The sequence below is a fragment of the Neocloeon triangulifer genome, unplaced genomic scaffold, assembly GCF_031216515.1.
Source record: "Neocloeon triangulifer isolate White Clay Creek 2 clone unplaced genomic scaffold, ASM3121651v1 ptg000003l, whole genome shotgun sequence".
NCBI classification, from domain to species: Eukaryota; Metazoa; Arthropoda; class Insecta; order Ephemeroptera; family Baetidae; genus Neocloeon; species Neocloeon triangulifer.
The window spans coordinates 7,638,535-7,662,013 of NW_026775546.1; the positions used below are offsets into that span (position 1 = coordinate 7,638,535).

The window sequence follows — 23,479 nt, forward strand, 5'->3', positions numbered from 1 at the left end:
TGGTAGCATATTTATTTTATTTAGGTGCCACCCTGCTTTGTTGAAAAAAGTAGCATTTGGCCCCTCCCCCTCCACATTTTCACAAAACTGTGTTAAACGGATTCGTCACACCGCAACGATCTTCGTGTGAAATTCAATTTTTAGAAGAATTTACCAACATATCGGCATGTAAGGCTGTAAACTGATTAAGTGTGCGACTGCAGACTTCGGAAATTCGGCCTTCTGAGGCAAAATGATTGAGCAGCTGCGGCGACCGCGAAATGCCGCCGTGCTCGCACTCGTGTTGGGAGTTGTCTTCAACTACCTGCTGAACTCTCTTTTCATCTTTATCTACCTTTTCCTGCTCGCCGCGAGCTTCGGCTTGACGGTGTGCATGAAAAGGTTCGGCATCGCCAGGGAGCAGATTTTCGACCTGCTGCACCTGCCGGCCAACTGCCGCGAATTCATCAACGGCCTTCTGCCTGCCCGAGATGAGACCCGCCACTTCGGTAAGAAGTTGCATCGAGAGATCCCCGAGAGCTTCAGGTTTGTCGGAGCCGACTTATTCCACGAGAATAAAGACGAGGAGGAACCGCGAAGGGTGGAACAGCAACAACTGTCACCGGCCTCCACCAGGCAACGGACGCGGATTGTCCGCACAGTCCAGTCATCGCCAGGTCCAGCCTTGTCGTCTACCAGATTCAGGAGCAATCTCGACTTTAGGTATTTATTCATTGACAATATGATTGCAGGGTTTTATGTAATTGCAATTTAATTTTCAGTCTGAATGCTGAAGTGAATAGCCCTGGCTTTGCAAATCGCATTGTCAGCTACCACCACCAGGAAAGCCCCTCTCAGGACAATCCGAGCTCACCAAGACCGCAGATTGGGGAGTTCCAAAATATAAAATTAAACCAGGAGGCCACACCAGTCAGGCGGGTCAATTTGTCATCGCAAGTGGGACTTCCTCTAATTATTACTTCTCCCATGGCACCACCCAACATCTACAACCAGTGGTAATTTAATATTGATATAAAGTGATTTAATATTGTAAATTATCGGAAGGCTTGGAAATTTTAAATTCATAAATATATAAAATTATGTGCAGCAATGCAATTGCAGTATTGGCAATATTATGGTCTGTTGATATTCGGATGGATTTAACAAGGCAAAAATTATTGATTGTTGGTTGCATAGAAATTTCTGTGCTCATGTCCATTAAAATTTTTGATATTATCCATATCTCATACTATTGTTGTATTTCAAATTATAACGGTCAGTTAAAACTGTTTAATTCTTTGTCCTTGGATTTTAACAGTTTTTCCAGTTATGTTACTTAATTCTTTGTCTTTTTAAATTCTTTCAGTTTGCCACCTGAAGATAAGCCAAGCTCAATGGAGCCTGCTCCGTCAGTTTTGGAAGCGCTGAAAGAGATTTCCAGGAAGAGAATCTCCAGTGAGGTATACTTTAAAAAATCCTTACAAATCCAGCTTTAATGATTCAATTTAAAAATCAGGACAACAGACCACAGGCTGGAATGAAGCGGTACAAAAATGATCTTATTAACGCTGCGGCAGAATTCCCAGCCATCATAAAAGAAACAGTTTCGTCTCCTTCGAGAGTGATTAGGTAGCATTTCTGTTTTAATTTATGCTTGGATTTTTCTTAAATTGTTTTTGTCATTCAGCAAGAGGTCTAGAGAAGTTGTTGACGTTTCTCCAGAGACAAATCAGCCCACAAAGCAGGCAAAATTCTCAAAGTGCAACGAGATTGAAGCATCACTGAGCTCTACCAAAATGTACCAAAAGCAGAGAGCTGAAGCTAAGAAAAAGCGAGCAGGTAAAATTATTCAGAAAATGTTCATTTGCAATGTTTTAATTAAAATCTGTTTATTCTTCTTGCAGCTGAAACAACTCTGCAAGAGCCAGAAACAAAGACGGTTAGAACTGAAGAACCAGTGGTTCAGAAAACTCCAGAGGTGGTTATTGTCCACGAAGAGCGCAGAGCTCCACTGTCTCTTTTTGGAACGCAGTCCCCACAAAAAGCTTCACCTGTCAAGCCAGCCAAGAGGAAAGCGGCATTGGAAGAAATTTACTCGCCCATTAGATTGGAGGATAAACCTAAGACGTCCAAGCAGTTGTCCCTCAAAGAGCTCAGGGAGAAAAAGCTTCAGAGTCTTCTGGTCGAGTTGGAAGGTGATCTATTTTTATTTCATTCGCGTAAGATTTTAATTTAAATTAATTATTCTTCAGACGCTAAGGAGCAACCAGATATTGTGGAGGTGAGCAAACCAGAGGAGACGAGCACCCCTGCATTCCTGAGCAGCCCAGTGGCCATCATGACCTCTGACACAACTGTAACCACATCAATTCAAGGCCCTGTTGTCTCTTCCACTTCGCCAACAATCACCCAGGACGCTTCCTCCATCTTTGCAACACCCAAGGCAACTGTGACTCCCTTGGTGCCGTCAACTCAAACAACAAATCTGCCCACAATGAGTGCCCCGTCATTTTCGTTTGGATCAACTTCGAGCACCACAGCCAGCCCGGCCGTCGCCACATTTGGTGTGACCGTACCTCCAAAATCAGACACCCCCACCACCATTTCTGCCGCCACTTCATCCTTTGCATTTGGAGGTCAAACTGCTCAGCCTGCTGCAACCACCACAGCTGCAAGTTCCACAGCTCTGGCAACACCTTCCTTCAATTTTGGAAGCTCTCAGAGTTCTGCAACTCCACCCAACCCAACAGCCTTGACGTTTGGCAAGAGTGTCAGCACCCCAGCTACAACCATAGCTGCGAAGCCTTCCTTCACCATTGTTTCGAATGCCTCACCTCTTGCTCTCGGCAAGCAAACAACTCCTGCTGCGTCTTTCAACTTCGGGTCAGTTGCAGCCAACACCGCAAAATCCACCACAACTGCCACTGGTTTCAGTTTTGGCAACACCACCAATGCATCTGCAGCCCCATCTCCTTTTGGAGCGACCGTAACTTCGGCATTTGCTCCTGTGACAACAACAAGCACTACTCCGAGCTTTGGAACCCCAACAACCTGCACCACTTCCATCTTTGGCACAGGCACTGGCCCAACATTTGCCAGTGGCCAATCTCTGACCTTTGGCACGAGCACAGCCACAACCTTTGGCACACCCACTTCAAAACCCCCACCTCCATTTGGGTCTCAGACCTTGTTTGGCAGCACTGCGACTACCTCTACTCCTTTCGGAGCCACGTCAGTCCCCTCAGCTGTGGAAACGCCTTCCTTTGGAGTGGCAAAGACAACCGCATCCTTTGGAAGTGGAACCTCAACCTTTGGCACCTCTGGCACTACCAGTGGAAATACCGCACCTCCTCCAGCCTACAATGCTTTTGGCACGGAAAAGTCGGCTGGCCTCAACTTCAATTTCAGCAGCACCACGTCAGCAACCCCTGCTGCCAATTTTGGCACCGCAACTACCACTCCAGCCTTTGGAAATCCAACAGAACAGGCCAAGACGGCTTCCTCCGGCTTTGGGAACTTCAGCGCCAACCCCACAACAACAACAACCCCCTTTGGAGTTACAAATTCGTCCGCGGCGCCCTCGCCCTTTGGCTTCAACACGGGTGCCGCGACCACTACCAATCAGCCCATGTTCAACAGCCCCTTCAAGGCGGCCACCACTTCGGCCTCTTCTCTTTTCGGCACTTCTTCTTTCAGCAAGGCCGAGCTGGCCCCTCTGCCGACCAACTTCAAATTCGGAGACAAGACTGACACCTCCCCAAAAGTGGCGGCCAACATTTTTGGCGTCCCCTCTGTGCAGAATCCCTTCGGCGGCGCCAGCAGTGGTGGTAGCGGAAGTGGATTTGGTTTCAACCAGGCGGCCGCCAACCCTGGCCAGCAGTCCCAGACGGGCTTCAACTTTTCGGCCGCTGCTGCCCCACAACAGCAGGGAGCTTTTGGGTTCGGTGCCCCCTCTAATCAGCCCCAACAACAACAGCAGCAGCAGTTTGGGTTTGCGGCCAGTCAGCCTCAACAGTTCCAAGCTACCCAGCAGACTGGCACAGGTATGTAAAAATTTATAAAGAAATCCATTTTTAAAATCTCTTATTTTGTAATTTTAATGTAAATAAGTATCGAGGAATTTTTCAACTTGAAAAGAGGGCAAATTTATCAAAAGTTTTTGTGGTGCCTTAAAAATTTTAAGTTCATTTGGAAATTTTAAGTTCATGCAAACCTCTGTGGAAACTTTGCGTTAAAAATTCGAATTTCTTTTTAAAATAAATTCATGAGAATCCTAAATGGATGTCCAGATTACTTTTTTCATTCAATAGATTTCCTATTATTTTATCATTTATTGTATAACATGATGTTTTATTCATTGAAATACATTCAAACTCTTACATTTGAAATGTCAGCACAATATTTGAATTCGCACCACTTGTACGTCTTGCTAGTGTGTCAATTACAAGAGTGCTAATGGACATTACGTTGTTTGTTTCAGGAGGGTTCAGCATCGGCACGAGCAGTGCTCGTCGGCAGCTGCAGGCGCGCCGGAGAAGATGAAAAATGAACTAGAACAAACTCCAAGAAGTGCCACTTACGTTCGACTATCATTTGTGTACAAAGTGCTTCGCAAAGATAAAAGCCTTATTTTCTTTTCACGTCGTGGTTTTAACCCTTCAGAACTAATAAAAACCCTGTATTATAAATTATACTTTTCACGAAATAAAAACTTTAATTTCTTGGAATTTTTTGTAAAATCAGCGCGTTTCATTATTCATTTCAATAAGGTGGCCAATTTTCGTGAACACGCCGCCGATTCCTGATGTTTCGACACTCGACAGCTGCGCGCCTGCCGCGAACAGCGGTGGGGGGCGCGCAGAAAGCAGGCGAGCCGCGCGACCGAATCTGCCTGCCGTCGGTGCAATTTGCAGTAGTCAGTGTCTGAGTGAGCACCACTGCGTCCCCAACTGGATGCACCGACCTCCGACAGAACCAATTCCTCCGAAACTTCCTTCGAACGCGCAGTTTTCTTTGGTCAAGCACAACAATCAGGATTAAAATAAACCCACTTTGGTACGTCCACTTTTTCTTAATTTTTTTTCTTGCTTTTATCTTCAACTATTTTGACGATTTTTTTTTTTAATTTTCCAATAATGCCGGGTGAGAAATAATAAATAATGTGTGTCACTTGCTCGCATGAGTGCGGCGAGAATGTTGCGCTTCCTTATATCACGCGGCGGCGGCGCGCGCTCGGCCAGATGCAATTAAAATTATTATATACGTTTATAGAGAGTGAGCTGGTGTGTGTCTGTGTTGTTGTAAGTCCCATTGGAGCACTTTCGCCGCTCTCCGCTAAGACTGCGTAACACCTTCCCTGACGTAACCAATAATGCCATAGGAAAGGGCTAAGCACCATATACTCGCGGCTTATAAAAAAGCATAGGCTGTCCTAATAGAAAAAATAAAATTGTCACTCGGAATTTAATTCGTTTCGTCGGCAGCAGGAATTTATTCCACGCGGGAAATCCACCTGTGGCTCGCCGGTAAATTGAACTCTAGTCTAGGGAAAACCAAGGAAAGGATCACTTCGATGAGCGTCAAAGTTAACTTCTCCGTTGAGGTATTTTATGTTGAAAGTATAGAAATCATTATTCCATGCTATTGATGCCGTCAGCCTCATTAACTTTTCGTGATTTGAAATATCCTCACCATACCCTTAACATAGAGAACTAAATTATGAAATTTAAAAGACCAGTCCTTAAATTTTATAATAAAATATCACAAATATTGTAATCAAAAATTTTTTACTTAATTTATTTTAATTCAGTCTTTTTATTAATATTTAACTGATTTGGAATGTAAAATCAGCTAGAAATGTGTAATTTCTTGGAATTGTTGGTTGGGGCGGAGATTAATTTTATTGTAAAAGATCAAAAAATTTAAATAATTATTATTCCTTGCCTTACGACTGCGATAAGTAGGCCATAGGACACAACAATTGTGATGCTTGTCCTTGACGGTGCGATTGATCACTGCAGTGTGGCAACCGCCTTAACCATCATTTATATAATTTTACCAACGCCGGCCGAAATAATCCCGCCGATTGGAAAATCTACCCGCGACCACGTGTGTCCTCTCAAGCTGAAACGCGGAAATGATCTAACACGCCGCGCGCCGTTGACCGAGCTCTGTACATAATTTATTTTCATTCACTGAGCTCTTTTTCAAATCTTGAGGATATTAAAAAAAATGAAGAAAAATTATGATTTTTTGATTGAGACGTTTGTGAAGTTTTGGAGTTACAAAATTATTCTGCCAAGAAAATTGGCTCACGCGTTCGCATTGTTTGTTCGCGTCGTTGCGATTTAATATTAAAGCCGATGCTAGACATGGAAACGAGCATTATTAGTATTCCCGGGGTACACCGTTTTCAGTTCTTGATCAAGGTTATTGCAAGAGGAGGTGCTCACGTCCAACATTTGTGTGCCAAGTTGAAAGAACTGATTAAATCTCGTGCCAAGAGAAATAAATATTTCATTAAAAAAGTGTGTTGCCCTTTTTTGAAATTTTTATTGAAGTATAATAATAACATTGATAGTGGAATTTTTCCCTCGTCAAATTTGTAGACTTTAATCCACAGCCTGTTTGATTTTTTCAGATTTTTATTATCTGTTTCAAATGATTTAAAATTCAAAGGCATTAATTGAAATAATTATAGCACTCAGTTTTAATAGAAAAGTTTTGGTTTCACATCCTGAGAAAAAAGATGATGAAGTATATTTCAATTTTTAGAATCTTTGAATTTTTCGCAACTTCCAATGTTGATGCTTGGAAAATTAAAATTGTCTAGACTTTAAAAGCTAAAAAACTTTTTTACGAATTTATAATATTTTCGTATAGAGAATTTTTCAATTATTTATTACTTCCAGAACCTTATTATACAAATCTTTTACTATGATTTTATTTTTCACAATTTTTCACTCATCCCAAGTTAATATTTTTGGAAAAGCTGTTCAAAAGTCCTCCCCAGAACGGTGACAAGTCTGCGTAATTTCCAAGTATTTTCTGGTCGTTGCCTTTTTCTGCCATTGTCTCTTGTACGGAAGTTGGCAGTGCCACGCTCTGGAGGAAGCGCCACGGGCTGTGCTCCTCTCTGCATCGACTGCAGAATCCGTCCATCGTTTATTCCAGCCAAGCAATTAGAACACACGTAATAATGCAGTCGATTCGCCACAAAATTCACTTTCTAGAGTCGGGATAACTTTTTAGATCGATGTATAATATACTCAAGAGCAGTGCGTGTAATTTCGATTTGTATGCTGGAATTGCAGTTCCCTCCCATTCCTCGACGTTTCTAAAAAGTATCACCTCAAATCAACTCTCCGGATGTATAATTGCAAAGAGATTATTTCCAAAGATGGAAAAGTGAAAGAAAGTATTTATCAATATAGTTTAATTGGTAAAGGTATAAAATCTAAATAAAATTCTAGCTACACAGAAAAGAATGCATATTCTGATATGTTTGATTAAATAAGAATTTTACAAAGAATTCAGCATTCTTCAAGTCCGGAGCGAGAAAAGTAAATTTTGTAGCCAATTTAGTTTTGCATTGATTTTTTTGGGGGGTTGCTTAAAAAATGTTCTACAATTTTTTTTTTTTTTAAGATTAAATCTGATTTTAGTAACAATTAAAAAGAAAAAAACTTTAGGGATATCTTAGATCCCTTATTTATTTAAAAAAAATTAGTTTCAACAAAAAGTTAGTATTTCATTGAGAATTATTTTCTTTATTCAAATATGAATAACCATAAATAAAAGTCTGATGTACATTTCTTGCAGTAAAGTTTATTAAGTTCCTGTTCCTGTGAAGCGCTCTTTTCACCTTGCTCGCACAAAGTGCATTCAGTTTTCTCGGTGTTTGCACCTCAATTAGAGAGGTTTGCGTGCATGCTGATTTATATTTATATTGCGCTTTCAAAAAGAGTCGCAGGAGAAAGAAGCGTGTTCGGAAGTATTCCCATCGCAATGCAGAGAATGGAAATGTTTATGGCCGCACCATAACAAAACCTCACTTTTCGAAACGAGCTCCATAGTCTTCACGGCGAAATTAATTTAATGATTCTCACACAACGAAAGGACGCAAATTGCATACGCATTATGGATTTTCACTTTGCAATTTCAAATCTCCTTTCACGTTGTAAAAACAAAAACCTATCAAAAACGTCAAGAAAAGTAAACAGGAATTTGCAATTTTACAATCCCTGGAAATTTTCCTTGTATTTTGAAGATAGTTAAATAAATTAATCTTCAGTTTTTTTTTAACACATGCACATTAATTTTGGTTTTGCAATGAGAAAAGCAACCTTTCACGTCACAAGGAAAACTAATCGATTTTCACGCAGCTTAAAGATGACAATAGAAAATTCCCCAGTGCCTTTTTTCACCGAGATCAAGTGTGACAACTTCATTACAGGGTCACGAATTTTCCACGTATGCCTCTCTCTTCAGAAATATTATTGCATCTTCTTCCTTGGTTTTTATTCTTGGCAAGTAAAAAGAAAAAGAAAAAATATGGAGACGGTGGTAAATAAGGCCAGGCATTATTCTAAGTGGACATAGTGATTATATGGGCATGCGTTTACAATATTTAACAAAGAGCTCGTGGACCTTGAGCCTTTGCACTATTTTTTACGTTCCGTCCATTTCTGATGAGTGAGCAGAATAATACAAGAGACAAAAAAATCTCGCAAGGCCAACGCAGCTTTTCGCACCATGGTGGCAAACAAGGATTATTGTACTTAATTGATAAGATTTGCGTTGCGACCACTTTACTATGCTAATTAAGTGTCTGCTAATTTTATTTGGTGCAGTTGAAGGAAAAAATTACTTGGAAAAACAAAACCCTCAAAAATTTCAGTTAAAAAAATTTTATTCTAGTTTTGGACTAATAAATTGAATCTAAAATTTTTTTAATTATTAAATTTTGCTTCTTTTTTCGCAGATTAGGGTGCCAAATCGCGAGGGCGCCAAGATGCAGTCGGCGCCGAGCGGTGCGGCCGTCAGCGTGCGCGAGGCTTACAAGTATTATGGCAGCAGCAAGTCGCCCAAAGTCGTCCTCGACAGACTCAACATGACGGTGCCCCGCGGAGCCATGTAAGTAGTTTTGTTAACCCGCTAATTTAAAATGATCAGAAATGTAAAAAATAAAATTAAAAAAAGTATAATTTTAATACAAATTCTAGAGCGTTTCAATGAGATTTGTTATCGTTATTAACTATAATTTTTGTTTTTATTTTTCGTTTGGGTTTTCTCATTGTATTTTTTATTTTTAGATCTCATGAAGTAAATTAATGTTATAAATGAATTTTACAAAATATTTTTAGCTAGATAACTTTAAAATATTAAGAAAAAAATCTGGAATATTCTAAAGCTTTCATTGAAAATTCTACAGAAATATTCATTAATTTGAATATAAATCTTTATTTCTTGAAATATGCATGATTTCAAATTTGACAAAAAGCAATGATGCTGCAATATATAATTCAAATTAAACCATGGATTATGACACATTAACTGAAATCAATCGAAGCTTTTCAATACATTTGTTCAGTTTCGTTCATTAAAGTCTCCCGTTCATTTTGCAGCTACGGCCTGCTGGGCGCGAGTGGCTGTGGCAAAACCACCCTTCTCACATGCATTGTGGGCAGGAGAAAATTGAAGTCAGGAGACGTGTGGATCTTGGGAGGCAGACCGGGTTCGCCCGGCAGTGGCGTGCCTGGACCCAGAATTGGATACATGCCACAGGTATTTATCATAAACTTTCCTCCTTTTCACCAAATAATCAAAAAGAGCGATTTTTAATTTCGTCTCAAAAAAACTAGTTCAGACCAACAAATGGATTCCTTAAAAAACCTATATTCATTGAAATTCTCTTTTGTAAATTTCAATGAACAATAATTGAAGGATTATAGTTAATTAATTAATAAAGAATTTACATATTTAGATTTTGTGGCACACAAAAGAATGCTATATTCAATTTGAAAAGTTTTGAGCGTGGCTGGTGCGCGCGATTTGCATTTATAGTCAAGGACACTTATTAATATGACTGCTGGACTGTGCGTCGTGTTTGTTTTGTATTCCATATAGGCGCGCGAGTACGGCTCTTCATTTTAAAATAACACTTTCTCCCGCCGAGTGCGGCTCGAGTGCGCACACAATCGTATGTAATATACGCGACGACTCTGTATTGTCAGATTCAATTATTTTGTATAGATGTTTGATGTATGCAAAGAAAAAGGTTGTGTAAAGTAACTGTATAATCGAAAGGGGAACGATTTTTTTTATTTAAAAATCAGTATTTTTTTAATTATGTGAAAAACGAAAAGACTGAATTGTTAAAATATAAATTTTTTACTAAATCCACCGAAATTTATAATTTTTAACTTTATTACATCTTAAATTCTAAAAAAGGCAAGGTTTGTTTGATTGATTTCAATATGACATCTTTAATTTAATTTAAATCTTTTCAAAAATTGTTCAGTGACAGTATAGCTGTAATTAAAAAAAAAACTGTAGAAACTTTAAATTTTAAAGAATCAGATCACACCGATTAATTTTTTCAAATTTTTTATTCCGCTAAGTGGACAAAATAAATATTACAAATTAGCACCCCTAAAAACCATGCATTGATCATGTTCACTTTTTGATTTCCCGGCTAAATTAATTAAAACTTCAAGGAAATTTAGTCAGTCAATTCGGTCTGAATGATTTTGGCTTGAAAAGGAAGATCACCCGGTTTTAGCTCTAAGAATGAAATTTTTATTCAGTAACTATCCACGTTTCCCATAAAAATTCACCACTTTAAATTATATTGTAAAATACTTCACCAGTGTAGATCTTTAAAAAGCCAATTTTATATCAATAAATCTGTATTTTTTAAATATTATCAAAGGTTCTTATTCACGCCATAAGTCTCATAATGTTGGCACAGTTTCTCCCTAAGTAAATAATTGCTCAAATGAATTGCCAAAAGAATTCCCAGCCGCGCGTGTTTTTTTGGTGTTGATTTAATTTTTAATGAATATTTATGATACATTCACATTGTTACACCGCGGCGTGTGCTAATAAAGGCCTGGTGAAATCGAAGCCGCAATTCGCGCGCGCACTTGCACTTTTCATCTGTCTCGAGTAGGAAACGCGAATAATCGCTGCAATAAAATCCGCGATGGCAAAAGAGTTATTTGCCGCGCTATTTACACCGCGCGACGAAGAATCTCTGCCGTAACAGCCGCTCGCAGATATAACAAGAGAGGAGAAAGTTTTTCGTTTTGAGTCAAAATCCGCCAAGCGGCTGCTGCATCCCACGACCTGTCTTCTTACGAAACACCAGACACGCCGAGCGTTCGATTCGGAAATAGAGATATACACCTCGCTATTAACGGCCGGCCACTTTTACCTCCATCGAAATCTATACTCACTCGCATTTTAGCACCAATAAAAGATTTATTAATTATAATTGTTGTGACGAAATGCGCTATTTTTTTATTCCAAGAAATTGTAATTTTACTATGGCAAATTTAATTTTAACTTTTTTTGAACAAACTGTTAAAATCTCACCATTTATTTTTGGCACCAATAGTCTCAATCGTTTAAAAAAAAAATCAAGAAATCATCAATTTCTTTTAAATGTTAAAGTCAATCAATTAGCGCTTCCAGAGAAAACGTTTCATATTCTAAGTGAAGCTTGCAAAAAAAATTATTTTGGTGAGTCGCTGTTATTTCCCCTTACTTCTTCTGTCCTCAAACAACTTTCTTAATTTGTCTTTGAATCAAAATACCTAAAAAATTGTCTCAAATTAAATTTTCTTATGCAAGACCCTGATTTTAAAATGTTCATAACAATTAAAATTTAAAATAAAAAGGGAATATCAATAAATTTGAAAAAGGAAAACAACAAAAAAGCTGGAAAGCCATGAAATCACAGGATGTGTTACAATCTTGGAGAAGGTTGTCTTCATTTGATTCAAATTCAGATCAATAATTCTTTTTGCCGGGTTAAAATTTAAACGAAAAGAAATTGAAATCATTAAAATATGTTATATATAATTTAAAAAAATTCACAATTCTTAAATATGTGTAAAAAAGATTGTAAATTCTTTTCCCAAAATTTATTTGATTCGAAAAAAATTGTATATTATTTTGAAATCCTATTAAATTTTTTATCGACTGGCAACAAGTTTTAAAACAAGTGTCAAAACGAATGTAAAAAAAAATAAAATTCTGTTTGATTCTGGAAAACCTCGATTTCAAGCAAACTAGAAGTTTCTGTCATGAGAACAACAAACATCTGCTGCACTTCTACGAAAAAATTAAATTCTCCAATTCAGTGTGGCGGCCTTGAAGGAGAGCTGCTGCAACATATTGCGCGCCTCTCTATTATTCTTTTTATTTTCGAGGGTCTAACAAAATGATCTCCGGCGGACAAAATTCGCTCGCTCTCTCGTGTGCGGCAAATTGCAGCTGCAGAAAGTCAAGGTTGCGCCGCATTCGACCAGCGCAGCGCATTTTTCGCTGCTTCTTTCCAAAAATAAAAAACAACAACTTCCGTGTGTTCGCAGGACATCGCCTTGTTCGGCGACTTTTCCATCAGGGACACCATGTTTTATTTTGGTAAAATCTTCGGCATGTCCAACAGAGAGGTGGAGGAGAGGGCGACCTTTCTGCACAGGATGCTCGAACTGCCCCCCGACGACAGACTTGTCGGCAATTTAAGGTTTGCAATTAATTTTTTTTTCTTTATATATAATTTTTTATCGTACTTTTTTAAAAATTTTAATTCTAAATCACCTAGATATTGAAATAAAATAAAATTACTTACATTCCGAATGCAACCCGCTTAACAAGAAGTTGAAAATTGCTGTGAGAATCAAAGAATGTTTATGAAAAATAATTAATTGTATACGCAACTTCCTTCTTGATACAATGTTTTTAAGGAAACGTTTAAATTTGAATTTAATTTTTATTATTTTTTAGTATTTTTTTTTACTCATTGAATTATTTACTTTTTTTAAATTAGAATAATGAAAAAAAAGTTAATTTAAGTTTCTCTTATTGCAGTTTAAATTGAATTTCGGTATTCATTTGTATAACTTTTTCGTTTGCAGTGGCGGACAGCAGCGGCGCGTGTCTTTCGCAGCCGCTCTGCTCCACGACCCCGAACTGCTCATCCTCGATGAACCCACAGTCGGCGTGGATCCTGTTCTTCGGCAAAGGTATGTGCAAAAAACCTTTTTGTCTCTCCACTTTTCCGTGTCGCACCTGCAGACTGGGCATAAATTCGCAGATGAGACCAACCGCGAGCTATAAATTATAGCGCTTCGGTTAAGAAAAATGGATTTTGGGAGTGGAGAGAGCTTAAGGATTTCAGTCTAACACCAGAAGATCAAATAAAACATATAACTTTTGACCTTTTAAGCTCTGAAGTCGCACCTGCATACTATTCAAAATTAGTAGTTTTCCAGTCATAAATTTTTCTGGAATAATTAGTTTTAACCCCTTGTTTATTTTATGAGAAAATTATTTGTCAATAATTGATCATAACTACTATTTTCCTTATTAAATTTCAAACAATCAATTTAAAAAAAAATAATAATAATTTTTTTATTTACGTGTCATACGAATTCAAAAATTAAAATTTCAATTACGGATATTCAATTTTTTAGTAAGAAAATAATTTGTATTTCGAAAAACTTACATTGATTGAAATGAAAAAAAATTATCGCAAACAAATCAATGTTGGCGCAGCTTTGTAATTCTTTGATTATATTTCTTCTTTTCGCTGTACAGAATTTGGGACCACCTGATGTACATCACACAGACTGGAAACAAGACGGTGATCATCACAACGCACTACATCGAAGAGGCTCGCCAAGCAGGCACAGTAAGTCTCCAATTAATGATAATTATTATTTTGCAGTATTTTTTTTCCAATGATTTGCAAATTCGCAAACAATCAATCATTGTGACGTGCGAATGTTTTGATTGGTGAGGTCTGTGCGCGTTCCTCATAAAGGACCGAGAGGCTTTTCAATTTGAGAGACAAAAAGAGCTGCGCCGATGCAATAACATTTTGAAAGCAGCAAACCTTGAACTCTCTCACAGTGGGCTCGCCGCGCCGATTGCTCCCGTCAGGGTCCTCAAGGTGCTGCATGTGCCAATTTCTCCCAATTCTATAAATGAAATACACCGTGGCTTATATATTTTTATATAATAAGCTGTGAAAAATTGCAACTTGCGCTGCTTTTTTTTCAACTTAATTTTTTTTCACCTGCCTCTTTTATTGAAAACGTTTTTTCATCCCTAACTGTAATTTTAACTTTTAATTATAATTTTTTTCCAACATCTTAAATTTCTTTTCAAATGCTTCAGTTTGATCTCCGCACTTACAAAAAAATAATAATTGGAAACAATTCTTTCTCGTTTAGTTGGCGCATACGGAACAATGAGTGAAAATTACATATAATTTGAAAGAAAGTTTCCCACACAATACTTGCATGCGTTTCCTCTCTCGGCGCTGCAAATCAAGTCAATAAAGGTGCATTCAGGTACGCACTACCCCGTGTAATAACTTTCCATTTCATTCAGTAACGCGATTCCAGGTATTTACGTTAGACGCGCCTAAGGCACTTTTTATGTAAGCAAAAGAAAAAGCTTAATTAATTAATAATATAAAATAAAAATATCTTTCACAGAAGCCAAAAGAAATATATTGAAAAAGAATTCGTAAAAATTGTGAATTCATTTTCCATTCAAAATCTTTCAAAATATTCTCAAAACAAATATACATTAAAGATTGAAAAAAAAGTAAAAAGTGATTACAAATTTGTTACGTGGATCAAGCACAAATAAAGCTGTAACCGGCTGGGCTACTGCGAGTGAATGTGTTGTTATGTCACACGCCGGCGGCACGACCTGAAAGATTTAAGTAAGCTTTTCGTTGTTTAACCCACTTTCTTGCAGAACTGGTTTAGGCGCGCGGGATGCTGTGCTGCACCACATCGCTGTGTTTCACTCTCGGCCGTAAATTGAATGAAATTTTTATTTTAGCCAAGGTTAAGATTCGTGCGTCGGTTCGTCTGCATCACGCGTAATTTCAACCGGCGAAAGTTTTCCCGATGATTCTTCTTGTCCGATTCAAGGTTCTAACGCAGATTTTAATGGGGAAAAAGAAATGAAAGGCGCCTCCGAATCGATCGGGACCCAAGACATTTATGACTTCATTTGTTGATCAAGTCCATTAGCCTTTTACGCAAAATTGGCACCCGAGGCCAATTCGCGTCATTCATTTCGTTAGAATTTGCTTTTAAAATTTGGGATTCAACACAAACTTAAAGTGGTGAAGCCCAAATGTACAATTTGAAAGTGTAGTTAAACTGACTGAATGGTTTGAATTGTCAAAAGCTGGTAATGATAAAATGGAATGTTAAATTTTTGCAATAAAAACTGACTGTAAAATGCTTTCCGTTGAAAAATATTACACAATTTTAATCCTTTTTAAACTTACTGGATCCTTTAAAAATAAAACCAATTTAGTTTCTGATTTTTCTAATGTAAGTTTTCGAGCTTACTCATTGTGGCCATTGTTGCTTATTTTTTTTGTTCGAATCTATACATTGAAAGAACATCCATCACTTATTGGGAGGAAAACATTGTATTGTTGGAAATAAGAGACCAACTAGCAAAGATTTCGCTCAATTTCGCTTAAACTTTCAAGATCAAAAACCCCATCCGCCGAAGAAGGCCTCCAATTTAAAAAGAAAAAATCTTGGCAGTTCGCGAGAAGAATAATTAAATAATTATCCAAATTAACTATTTCAAAATGAATTGACGTTCAATTCAATGTAGGTTTCCAAGGTCAAAAAACGCATATGATATTTTGATTGTTAAATAATTTTAATTATGCAGAACAAAATAAAATATTTAGGTGAATTTTGTGTGCTTATGATCGTGACTAGTCTCTTGTCCACTTTCAAAGATTGCAAATTTTTCTTGCGCACCAACAACTAGAGATTTAATTAATCATTTGCGTCACGAGCCGTCAGTCGAATTTCATTGCACGCGGATGTGTGACGAAAAAAGTAGGTTCTGGCAAATGACGCAGATTTTGAGACGCTGACTTGCATCAATTTCAACGCAACACCGAGCGCGAGAAAATGAGAAAGATAAACTCAGGCCTTTCCGCTTCTTGCGATTTTGTTTTGTTCCGCCTTTGTGGCTTTTTTCCACCGTGACGCTTGCGAGCGAATGAAGGTGCATTGAAAAGAGTGAGGATAATGATGATGACGGCGAAGAAGACGCTGCTTGCGAATTCTGCAGCCGGACGCGCAACAAAAAGGGGCACTTTGTTGGTCATTGCCTTGAGTGATGATTCAGTAATTTCATAGAAAAAAAATTAAAACTATTTTTTCATCCAAAAGTGGTAATTGGGCTCAATGCAGTAAAGAAACGCAACATTGAAAAGTCATGCTGAAAATAATACAAAAATGAAATTTTTTACGCTCATCCAATCATGAATTTGCATGAATCGCGTGATTTAAAATTATTTTGAATAATATATCAAACTTTGAACATTATTGTGTGGAAACTTTTCAAGAATGTAGTTAAAAAATTAATAAGCTTGAAACCTTTGAAATCCTTAAAATTTTAAAGTAGTTTTTTATTAAATTTTTCCACTCTTTTGTTTTTACTAATTTTCGACCCTCTCGAAACAACAGAATTTTATTCGCAAAACCTAAAAGATTATTATTTTAAAACACAACTGAACAGAACGAAATATATTAAACATGAAGATAAAAATACACTACACTCTATGGTTAATTTTACTTATAAAAAAATTGCTATCATTATTTAGATTTTTCAATTGTAAAATTTTACAATATTTCAATTCAAATATATTTCTTATTCATAACAGATTGGACTGATGCGAAACGGGACGCTTCTGGCGGAGGACTCGCCTAGCGAGTTGCTGACCCTTTACGGCTGCAGCTCCCTGGAGGACGTGTTCCTGCTGCTGAGCCGTAAGCAGGGCCGCAACAGCCAGGACATGGTCGCTGACGCTGAAGACCCCGAAGAGATGGCCAATGTGCAACGACAGCAGCAAACCCAGCAAGAAAACCGCAGGAACAGTATGGTAAGAAATTAAAATTATTGAAAGCTCGATAATTATTCCAGAGAATTATTATTTATTATTTTTAATTGAGCACCAAGGTCTTGAAATATTAATTAACAAGGCACCAGCTTTAAATCTTCCCGACCGATTTTAAGATATTCTACTTTGTGAAAGTTATTTTTATGTTGAGATATCGCCCAATTGCTTCAATTAATATTAAGTTCTGAATTAATGAAATTATTGGGATAGTTTTCCAAAATAATTTTCTTTCAAAATATATATGTGCCTGATTCAGCTCTCTAATAAAAACCTAAACAAATTGAAAAAGTATGAATATAATATTTTTTTTTTAAGATATTTATTGTTCAAATAATACAAGTCCAACCAAGCTAGAAAGCTTATCGGCTGGTGCTCATGTTAACTGACGAGCACATTTGCTCTGCAGTGGTTTTAACATAATATACACAGTATATTATTACATATAAAGCAAAGGGTAGTTTGAATCCAAAACATTACATCAGAAATGCTTCTGAAAAGCATTTCTCACTCTGTGAAGAAACCTTGAATTATTTAAATTTTATTGAAAGCATACTTGTTTTTCTCAAAGGCGTCTTACTTAATTTTTTTCAAACTCGATCTCACGCAGTTAAAACTAAAAGTAATTTAATTCACATTTGCATGTAAATTGTATCATAAAAAAGCTTGCAGACTGTTGATGAAAAATTGCTTCAATTTTTTGTGCCAGAGCGAAAAGGGATTCCCGGTGCGAACTCTTTCATTAGCGGTATGTCAAAAGAGATAAATTGTACAACTCCCGACTGAAAATACGCCCATAACTAGCATGAAGTGAAGTAACTACAAAATTAAATTAAGACTCGACCTTCAAGAGGTGAAATGGGACGTTAAGAAAACTGGTTTAAAAATAATATGGTGGAAAACTTTTTGCAGTTTACTGATCCAGGGAGTTACCAAGAAAGTTTCCAATTATTAATTTTTTATCCTTTGGGATTCATCAAAAAAAGTTTTAATTTAGTTTAAATTTAGTTAAAAGTTTATGATTTTAATTTAATATTGCAAAGTAAATTATATTTTCCGTCTTGTGCAGCTTGTAATTTTCGGCTCCACGATTCGATACGATGCAAAGCGCACAATCACGTTGGGAAATTTCGCAACACACGTCACAAAGCGGCTCAGCAATTTATTTATTCGCCAACATTTGCTTGGTACTTGCCGGAGTGACACGCAGATAATCGCTGCAAGGGCCTCATTACATTGGATGTAAAAAGCCGCGCACAATGAGCAAAAAGAGCGCAGTCATTTTCGCCACTAGCTGCTGAAATGAACGAGGGAATTGAGAAACGCGGCGAGCAAACAACATACTAAGCATAGGCCTCTCTTGAACCGACTCTTTCATAGTAATGAGACTTTGAGGTTTGGACATGTAGGAGCGCCGCAAATTTCGCCTCACTTGAGTGGATTTGCCTTTTTCCTTAATTTTTTGCTGATGAATTTGGAATTCAAAAAAATATTTTAGTCACGAATGAATTATTTTGAGCGTGTTTTAGCGACAAATAAAAAAATAAAATAGCTGTATCATATCAAACATAAAATTGGTAAATTTATTACTTCAATTAATTGGATCTATTTTAGGAACACTGATCAAATTTGGCAAACATTGATGCAAAATTGATGTTAACTTTTCAAAAATGTATGGTTTCTGCAGATAAAACTAATTAAAAACATTATGCTCCATTGGTTATCAAAATGATTTTAATGACTTGATAAACTTTTGAATTACAACTTTAAAAAAAATCCTAAAAATTTTCAGCTCCCGTAAAATTTTTAAAATAAGATTATAGTTTTTGTGCGCTGCATAATTTAATTTTTCAAGTTTTTGTTTGGTATTAATTCAGTTAAAGATTTGCAGTAAAAACTAAAAAGTCTTTCATAATTACAGCAAAAATTGGCTGTTGAATTGAGAGGAATAAGTCACCTTATTGTTAGTTAGTTTTAATCAAATTTTATAAATTATTTCATTTTATAGGAGGTTGTGTCGCACCAGCAAGACCAGGGAATGAACCTTCAAGCTGCTTACAGAAAAAACACCACCACAGCCTCCACAGCGACTTTAACCAATAACGTAAATAATGGGCGAGTACGGATCAGAAAAAAACATCAAAATATCATTTTTTCCCCTCAGACTGACGAAATTCACATTCCGTCCAGCATAAGGCGGACGCTCAAAAACAGGGCCTCCCGGATAGGAAAGATGGAGTCCCTGCTCAAAAAGAACATCCTCAGATATTGGAGAAATTTTGGGTAAATATATAATTTTAAGTTTAAAAAAAAAAACCCACTCGAAAATAAAAACAATTTTTTTCTTTCAGTTTGATGATGTTCATCCTCGGGTTTCCGTTGCTGCAAATCGGTGCCTTTTTCCTTGCCATCGGACACGATCCGAGACACTTGCCAGTTGCTGTGGTGAACGACGAGGTGCCCTGGTACCGGGCTGGCCCTGGACCTTCCTACACAGGAGGACCCCTCTTCGTGGAAAATGACAGGTGCCTGGGTATGATAGTGCCAGGGTGCAACATGACTCGCCTCAGCTGCAGATTCCTTGACGCCCTCGACCCCACATTTGTCACAAAGGTACTGTTAAAAAACTTCATCTTATTAAATAAAATATATTTTTAGTAAAATTTAAAAAAGATTCCATTTATACTTTTTAAAATTTGTCTGTCAGAGAAAAATTTTAGCAATCTACTAAAATATTTCGATTTTAGAAAATATTTATTATAGATTTCAAAATCTATAGCTAAACCGAGCTGAACGAGACTATTGAATGATTTCGACTTTCGAGGCGTATTTTTAATTTTCATCTATATTTTTGAACAGAACTTTTTTTGTATTTGTAAATTTTGTAACCTTTTGTACCATAATTGTAAATGAAATCTCACAACCGAATGAATGTTCAGAGATACTACTCGGACCTGAAAAGTGCCCAGGCTGCAGTGAAGGCGGGCGAAGTGTGGGGCACCATGCACTTCGGAGCCAACTTCAGTGCTGCCCTTGAAGAGCGCAAAGAACGAGGAAAGGACACCAGCGACGAAGCCCTGGAAATGGGAGAACTCGGCGTGTGGCTAGATATGTCTGGTGAGACGAACTATCTAAAAACCAAAATTAAATTACTAAATATAAATTTTAAAGATCGGCAGATTGGCCTGCTGCTGAAAAAGCAGATCCTGGACTCTTACAAGAAGTTCTTCAAGGAGTTGTTGTCCGACTGCGAACTGAACCACAAGTACGGTGAAGTTCCCATCCAGTTCAAGCCTCCCATCTACGGAGTCGAGTACCCCAGCTACACGATGTTCATGGCCCCCGGGGTCATCTTGACCGTGGTCTTCTTCCTCAGCACCGGCATCACCTGCACCACCATGATTTCCGAGGTGCATGAAGGCATTTGGGACAGAGCCCTCGTCACAGGCAACGACAATGATTTTTTTTTTTCACGAAATAAATAAACATGTTGATTTTTTCCACAGGAATCACAGCAAGTGAGATTCTGCTATCCCACGTGCTGACCCAAATGCTGGTGCTGTTTGCCCAAACCATCGAGTGTCTGCTGCTCTCCTTCCTCCTCTTTGGAATGACGAGCAACGGCTCAATCATTCTGGTCACCCTCCTCACCGTTCTTGAAGGCTTCTGTGGAATGTGCTTTGGTAAACGTCAAGAACTAATAATTATTAAAAAAAGCCATCAGCTTCTATATTTCTTTTATAATGCTAGTTTTAAAAAAAATATATATAAAGCAATTTTTTAATAAAAATAGTAAATTTTTAAATTTTAACTAGGTTTCTTGATCTCCATCGTGTGTGAGAACATCTCTGCTGCCAACTACTTGTCAATCGGAAGTTTTTACCCCATGATCCTTTTGTGTGGTGAGTTTAAAGACCTTTTATTTTTCAAATTAGCTCTGGCAAAATACTTTTAATTATGCATAGTATGGCTGTATTGTACAAGTTTCTTTACACTCTTGATCAAGATCATCTCAAGTTTTTAAATTATATTAAAAAAAATGCTTCACATCAGTATTTGGCTGGAGGCCTTGGAGGGACTGCTTCTTTCTCTTCTAGGTTTCCTTGTGCACGCAGCAGCAGCAAGAAGTACCAGCCAACCTAACATTTTATCCATCACAAACAAAAATCAATTTTTCCTCCAGAATTGCCATACCGAGTCTTGATCAAATTCAAGAGCGCCCGAGTCTTGGCGTTGGCAGCAGACAGGCGGCCAGTGAGCTGAATGATGGCTCCGGCCGAGGTTTGCACTCGGTCCTTGAAGACATAGGCCAACCTCCGGTGCGGCACCTTGAAGGCTTTCAGCTGCTCTGTCAGGCAGTCAATCAGGTTCTGCAGCTGCATGATTTGCTCCTCCAATGAGTTCAGGAAAATTTGGTCACGTTCTAGCTGAGAATTCAAACAAATTGTTTGAGCTGGTCAAAAATATGGTCAAAAACAAAACAATTACCAAGGAAATGACATCTTCGCACGACATTTTGGGCTCTTTGGTGCTCGTCTGGAGCCGCGTTTTTTCTTCAAAGTCCAACTGGCACTCGGTGTAGGCCTGAAGCTGCTGCCTGATCAGCCCGATGGACATGTCCACGTCGTCGTTGATCTGGTTCACGCGCATTTTGGACTTCCATGGAAATTACATGTGACACTCGAGAACATGTGTTTTGGACTGCCAAGGACAAGGAAAGTGGAGGGAAGACGGAAGAAAGCTGAAAATCTGCAATACCGGTTTAAGTGCGAAAAATTACCGGTATTTTTCAAACGAAGAAATCGGTGATTCCAAATTATTAGCAAATTTCAGTATAAACTTCGATCCCAGAGTAGAAAATCTTTCAGAAAAATCAAATTTTTGTCTTATTCTACAGCCTAATGCAATTTTTTTCTTTTCAAAAAATCAATTTTGACGAGAAAGCTTCTTGTTATGATCGGCAAGAAAACTGGTTATTTAACAATAAAAAAACCTAACCACTTCGTGGGAACGCGCCAAGCTGGCCGTTATTGTCAGAGGGGCTAACGACACATACTATTATGAAACATTTTTTATTTTTGCTCTTTAATCTTTAACTATTATTTTTCCGTTTTCAGGAATTGTGTGGCCTCTGGAAGGAATGCCATCTGGTCTGCGTGCCTTTTCGCTGCAGCTGCCTTTGACTAGGTCAACGGACTCGTTGAGAAACATAATGACGAAAGGCTGGGGAATCACCGAGCCTGGCGTTTACGAAGGCTTTTTGGCCACTTTTATTTGGATTCTGGTCCTCCTAGCCCTTTGCGTCGTCGGATTGAGAATTAAAAAGGGTTAAACAAATCGGCTAAAAAAAACTACATACTTCATTTTTTACGACAAAAGAAGGGAAAAAATCCGGTTTTCGAGCTTTAATTAATTTCGAATATTTTATATGCAGGACACATATTTGCTCAGAGACTTATTTCTCGGTACGATTTTTTTTGCTAACTAGTAGTATTGGTTTTAAACATTAGTTATTTAGTTTGTAAGAATTGCCCAGCGCGAGCAATTAAATTATTACCCCCGCGAGAATGCGCATCGAGTGCGTGAATCCGATGAAAAAAAACTATTGGTCACTGAAACAATTACTTACTTTTCTGCCAGTAAACGTGATGAGAGGCTCGGAAACCCATTCTGCGACACTTTTGCTGCTGTGATTGTAATATTTAATTGCATTTATATATCATTTTTTTTTACTCCCCACAACTAGCAGAAATAAAATTAATAATAAAAAATGCCTTCAACTGCGAAAATAACTCTGTTTGTTTATGAGAGGAGAAATCTGTTTCCTATGTAAATATATGTATTCAAAATTGTGGTGACTTTGGAGATTTTCCTCGAGTAGTAATATTATTTTGAGTTTGTGTCATTTTTACTATTGATTTTGTTGCAAGGAGGCCAAACAATTATTGAGATGAAAATATTAATAAAAATACCTAGAATATTAAGAATATAATCTTTTTATTTATAATTCCATCCTTGGTGATTGAATTTTAATTCTACAAGTGAATGAAAAACTATTATAAATTTTTTTAATTATTTATAAAAGATTATATTTGTAAGAAAAGAACAGAGAATTGGCCCCACGTAAAATGTGAAGCAATTTTGTTTCGACTTGCTCAGATTAAAAACAACATCCTAAATACCACATGAAAGAAGGATTTCCCACGCCTGCTTTGAGAAAACGAGAGAAAATAATCGAACACGGAGCTGCGAGCGCCTGGTGTGCGGCGTTAGGCAACCGGCGCTGCAGGCACGTCGTGCCGGTTGCATACGCAC

General features: G+C 37.7%; 3 protein-coding genes across 3 annotated transcripts; 2 read left to right on the forward strand and 1 right to left on the reverse strand.

Moving 5' to 3' along the window:
* The first annotated feature begins 35 nt into the window (after window positions 1–35).
* LOC132192909 (nuclear pore complex protein DDB_G0274915) lies at window positions 36–4,718 on the forward strand. Its single transcript, XM_059613129.1, has 8 exons — window positions 36–702; window positions 762–995; window positions 1,346–1,439; window positions 1,496–1,608; window positions 1,667–1,818; window positions 1,884–2,174; window positions 2,232–4,022; window positions 4,460–4,718. The coding sequence occupies exons 1-8, from the start codon at window positions 233–235 to the stop codon at window positions 4,519–4,521; spliced, it is 3,207 nt and encodes a 1,068-aa protein (XP_059469112.1). The 5' UTR covers window positions 36–232; the 3' UTR covers window positions 4,522–4,718.
* A 166-nt stretch (window positions 4,719–4,884) lies between these two features.
* LOC132192480 (ABC transporter G family member 23-like) lies at window positions 4,885–23,142 on the forward strand. Its single transcript, XM_059612464.1, has 15 exons — window positions 4,885–5,034; window positions 8,963–9,114; window positions 9,606–9,765; window positions 12,579–12,733; window positions 13,125–13,232; window positions 13,807–13,900; window positions 16,931–17,149; window positions 19,173–19,268; window positions 19,329–19,447; window positions 19,516–19,777; window positions 20,104–20,281; window positions 20,336–20,611; window positions 20,671–20,847; window positions 20,980–21,066; window positions 22,282–23,142. Exons 2-15 carry the CDS (start codon window positions 8,993–8,995, stop codon window positions 22,494–22,496), a joined length of 2,268 nt encoding a protein of 755 aa, XP_059468447.1. The 5' UTR covers window positions 4,885–5,034; window positions 8,963–8,992; the 3' UTR covers window positions 22,497–23,142.
* LOC132192481 (uncharacterized) lies at window positions 21,071–21,907 on the reverse strand. Its single transcript, XM_059612465.1, has 3 exons — window positions 21,653–21,907; window positions 21,359–21,591; window positions 21,071–21,303 (listed from the first exon to the last, which is right to left on the reverse strand). Exons 1-3 carry the CDS (start codon window positions 21,812–21,814, stop codon window positions 21,258–21,260), a joined length of 441 nt encoding a protein of 146 aa, XP_059468448.1. The 5' UTR covers window positions 21,815–21,907; the 3' UTR covers window positions 21,071–21,257.
* Window positions 23,143–23,479: the final 337 nt, after the last annotated feature.

What these genes read in the sequence shown, in the direction of transcription:
- LOC132192481 (XM_059612465.1), bottom strand. Translation starts at nt 21,814, where the DNA reads ATGCGCGTGAACCAGATCAACGACGACGTGGACATGTCCATCGGGCTG. An exon ending in GCGAAGATGTCATTTCCTTG is followed by an intron (nt 21,592 to 21,652) that starts GTAATTGTTTTG and finishes TTGAATTCTCAG; the next exon opens with CTAGAACGTGACCAAATTTT. An exon ending in TTGAATTTGATCAAGACTCG is followed by an intron (nt 21,304 to 21,358) that starts GTATGGCAATTC and finishes ATAAAATGTTAG; the next exon opens with GTTGGCTGGTACTTCTTGCT.
- LOC132192909 (XM_059613129.1), top strand. Translation starts at nt 233, where the DNA reads ATGATTGAGCAGCTGCGGCGACCGCGAAATGCCGCCGTGCTCGCACTC. An exon ending in AGGAGCAATCTCGACTTTAG is followed by an intron (nt 703 to 761) that starts GTATTTATTCAT and finishes TTTAATTTTCAG; the next exon opens with TCTGAATGCTGAAGTGAATA. An exon ending in TACCCAGCAGACTGGCACAG is followed by an intron (nt 4,023 to 4,459) that starts GTATGTAAAAAT and finishes TGTTTGTTTCAG; the next exon opens with GAGGGTTCAGCATCGGCACG.
- LOC132192480 (XM_059612464.1), top strand. Translation starts at nt 8,993, where the DNA reads ATGCAGTCGGCGCCGAGCGGTGCGGCCGTCAGCGTGCGCGAGGCTTAC. An exon ending in ACGGTGCCCCGCGGAGCCAT is followed by an intron (nt 9,115 to 9,605) that starts GTAAGTAGTTTT and finishes TTCATTTTGCAG; the next exon opens with CTACGGCCTGCTGGGCGCGA. An exon ending in AGATATTGGAGAAATTTTGG is followed by an intron (nt 19,448 to 19,515) that starts GTAAATATATAA and finishes TTTTTCTTTCAG; the next exon opens with TTTGATGATGTTCATCCTCG.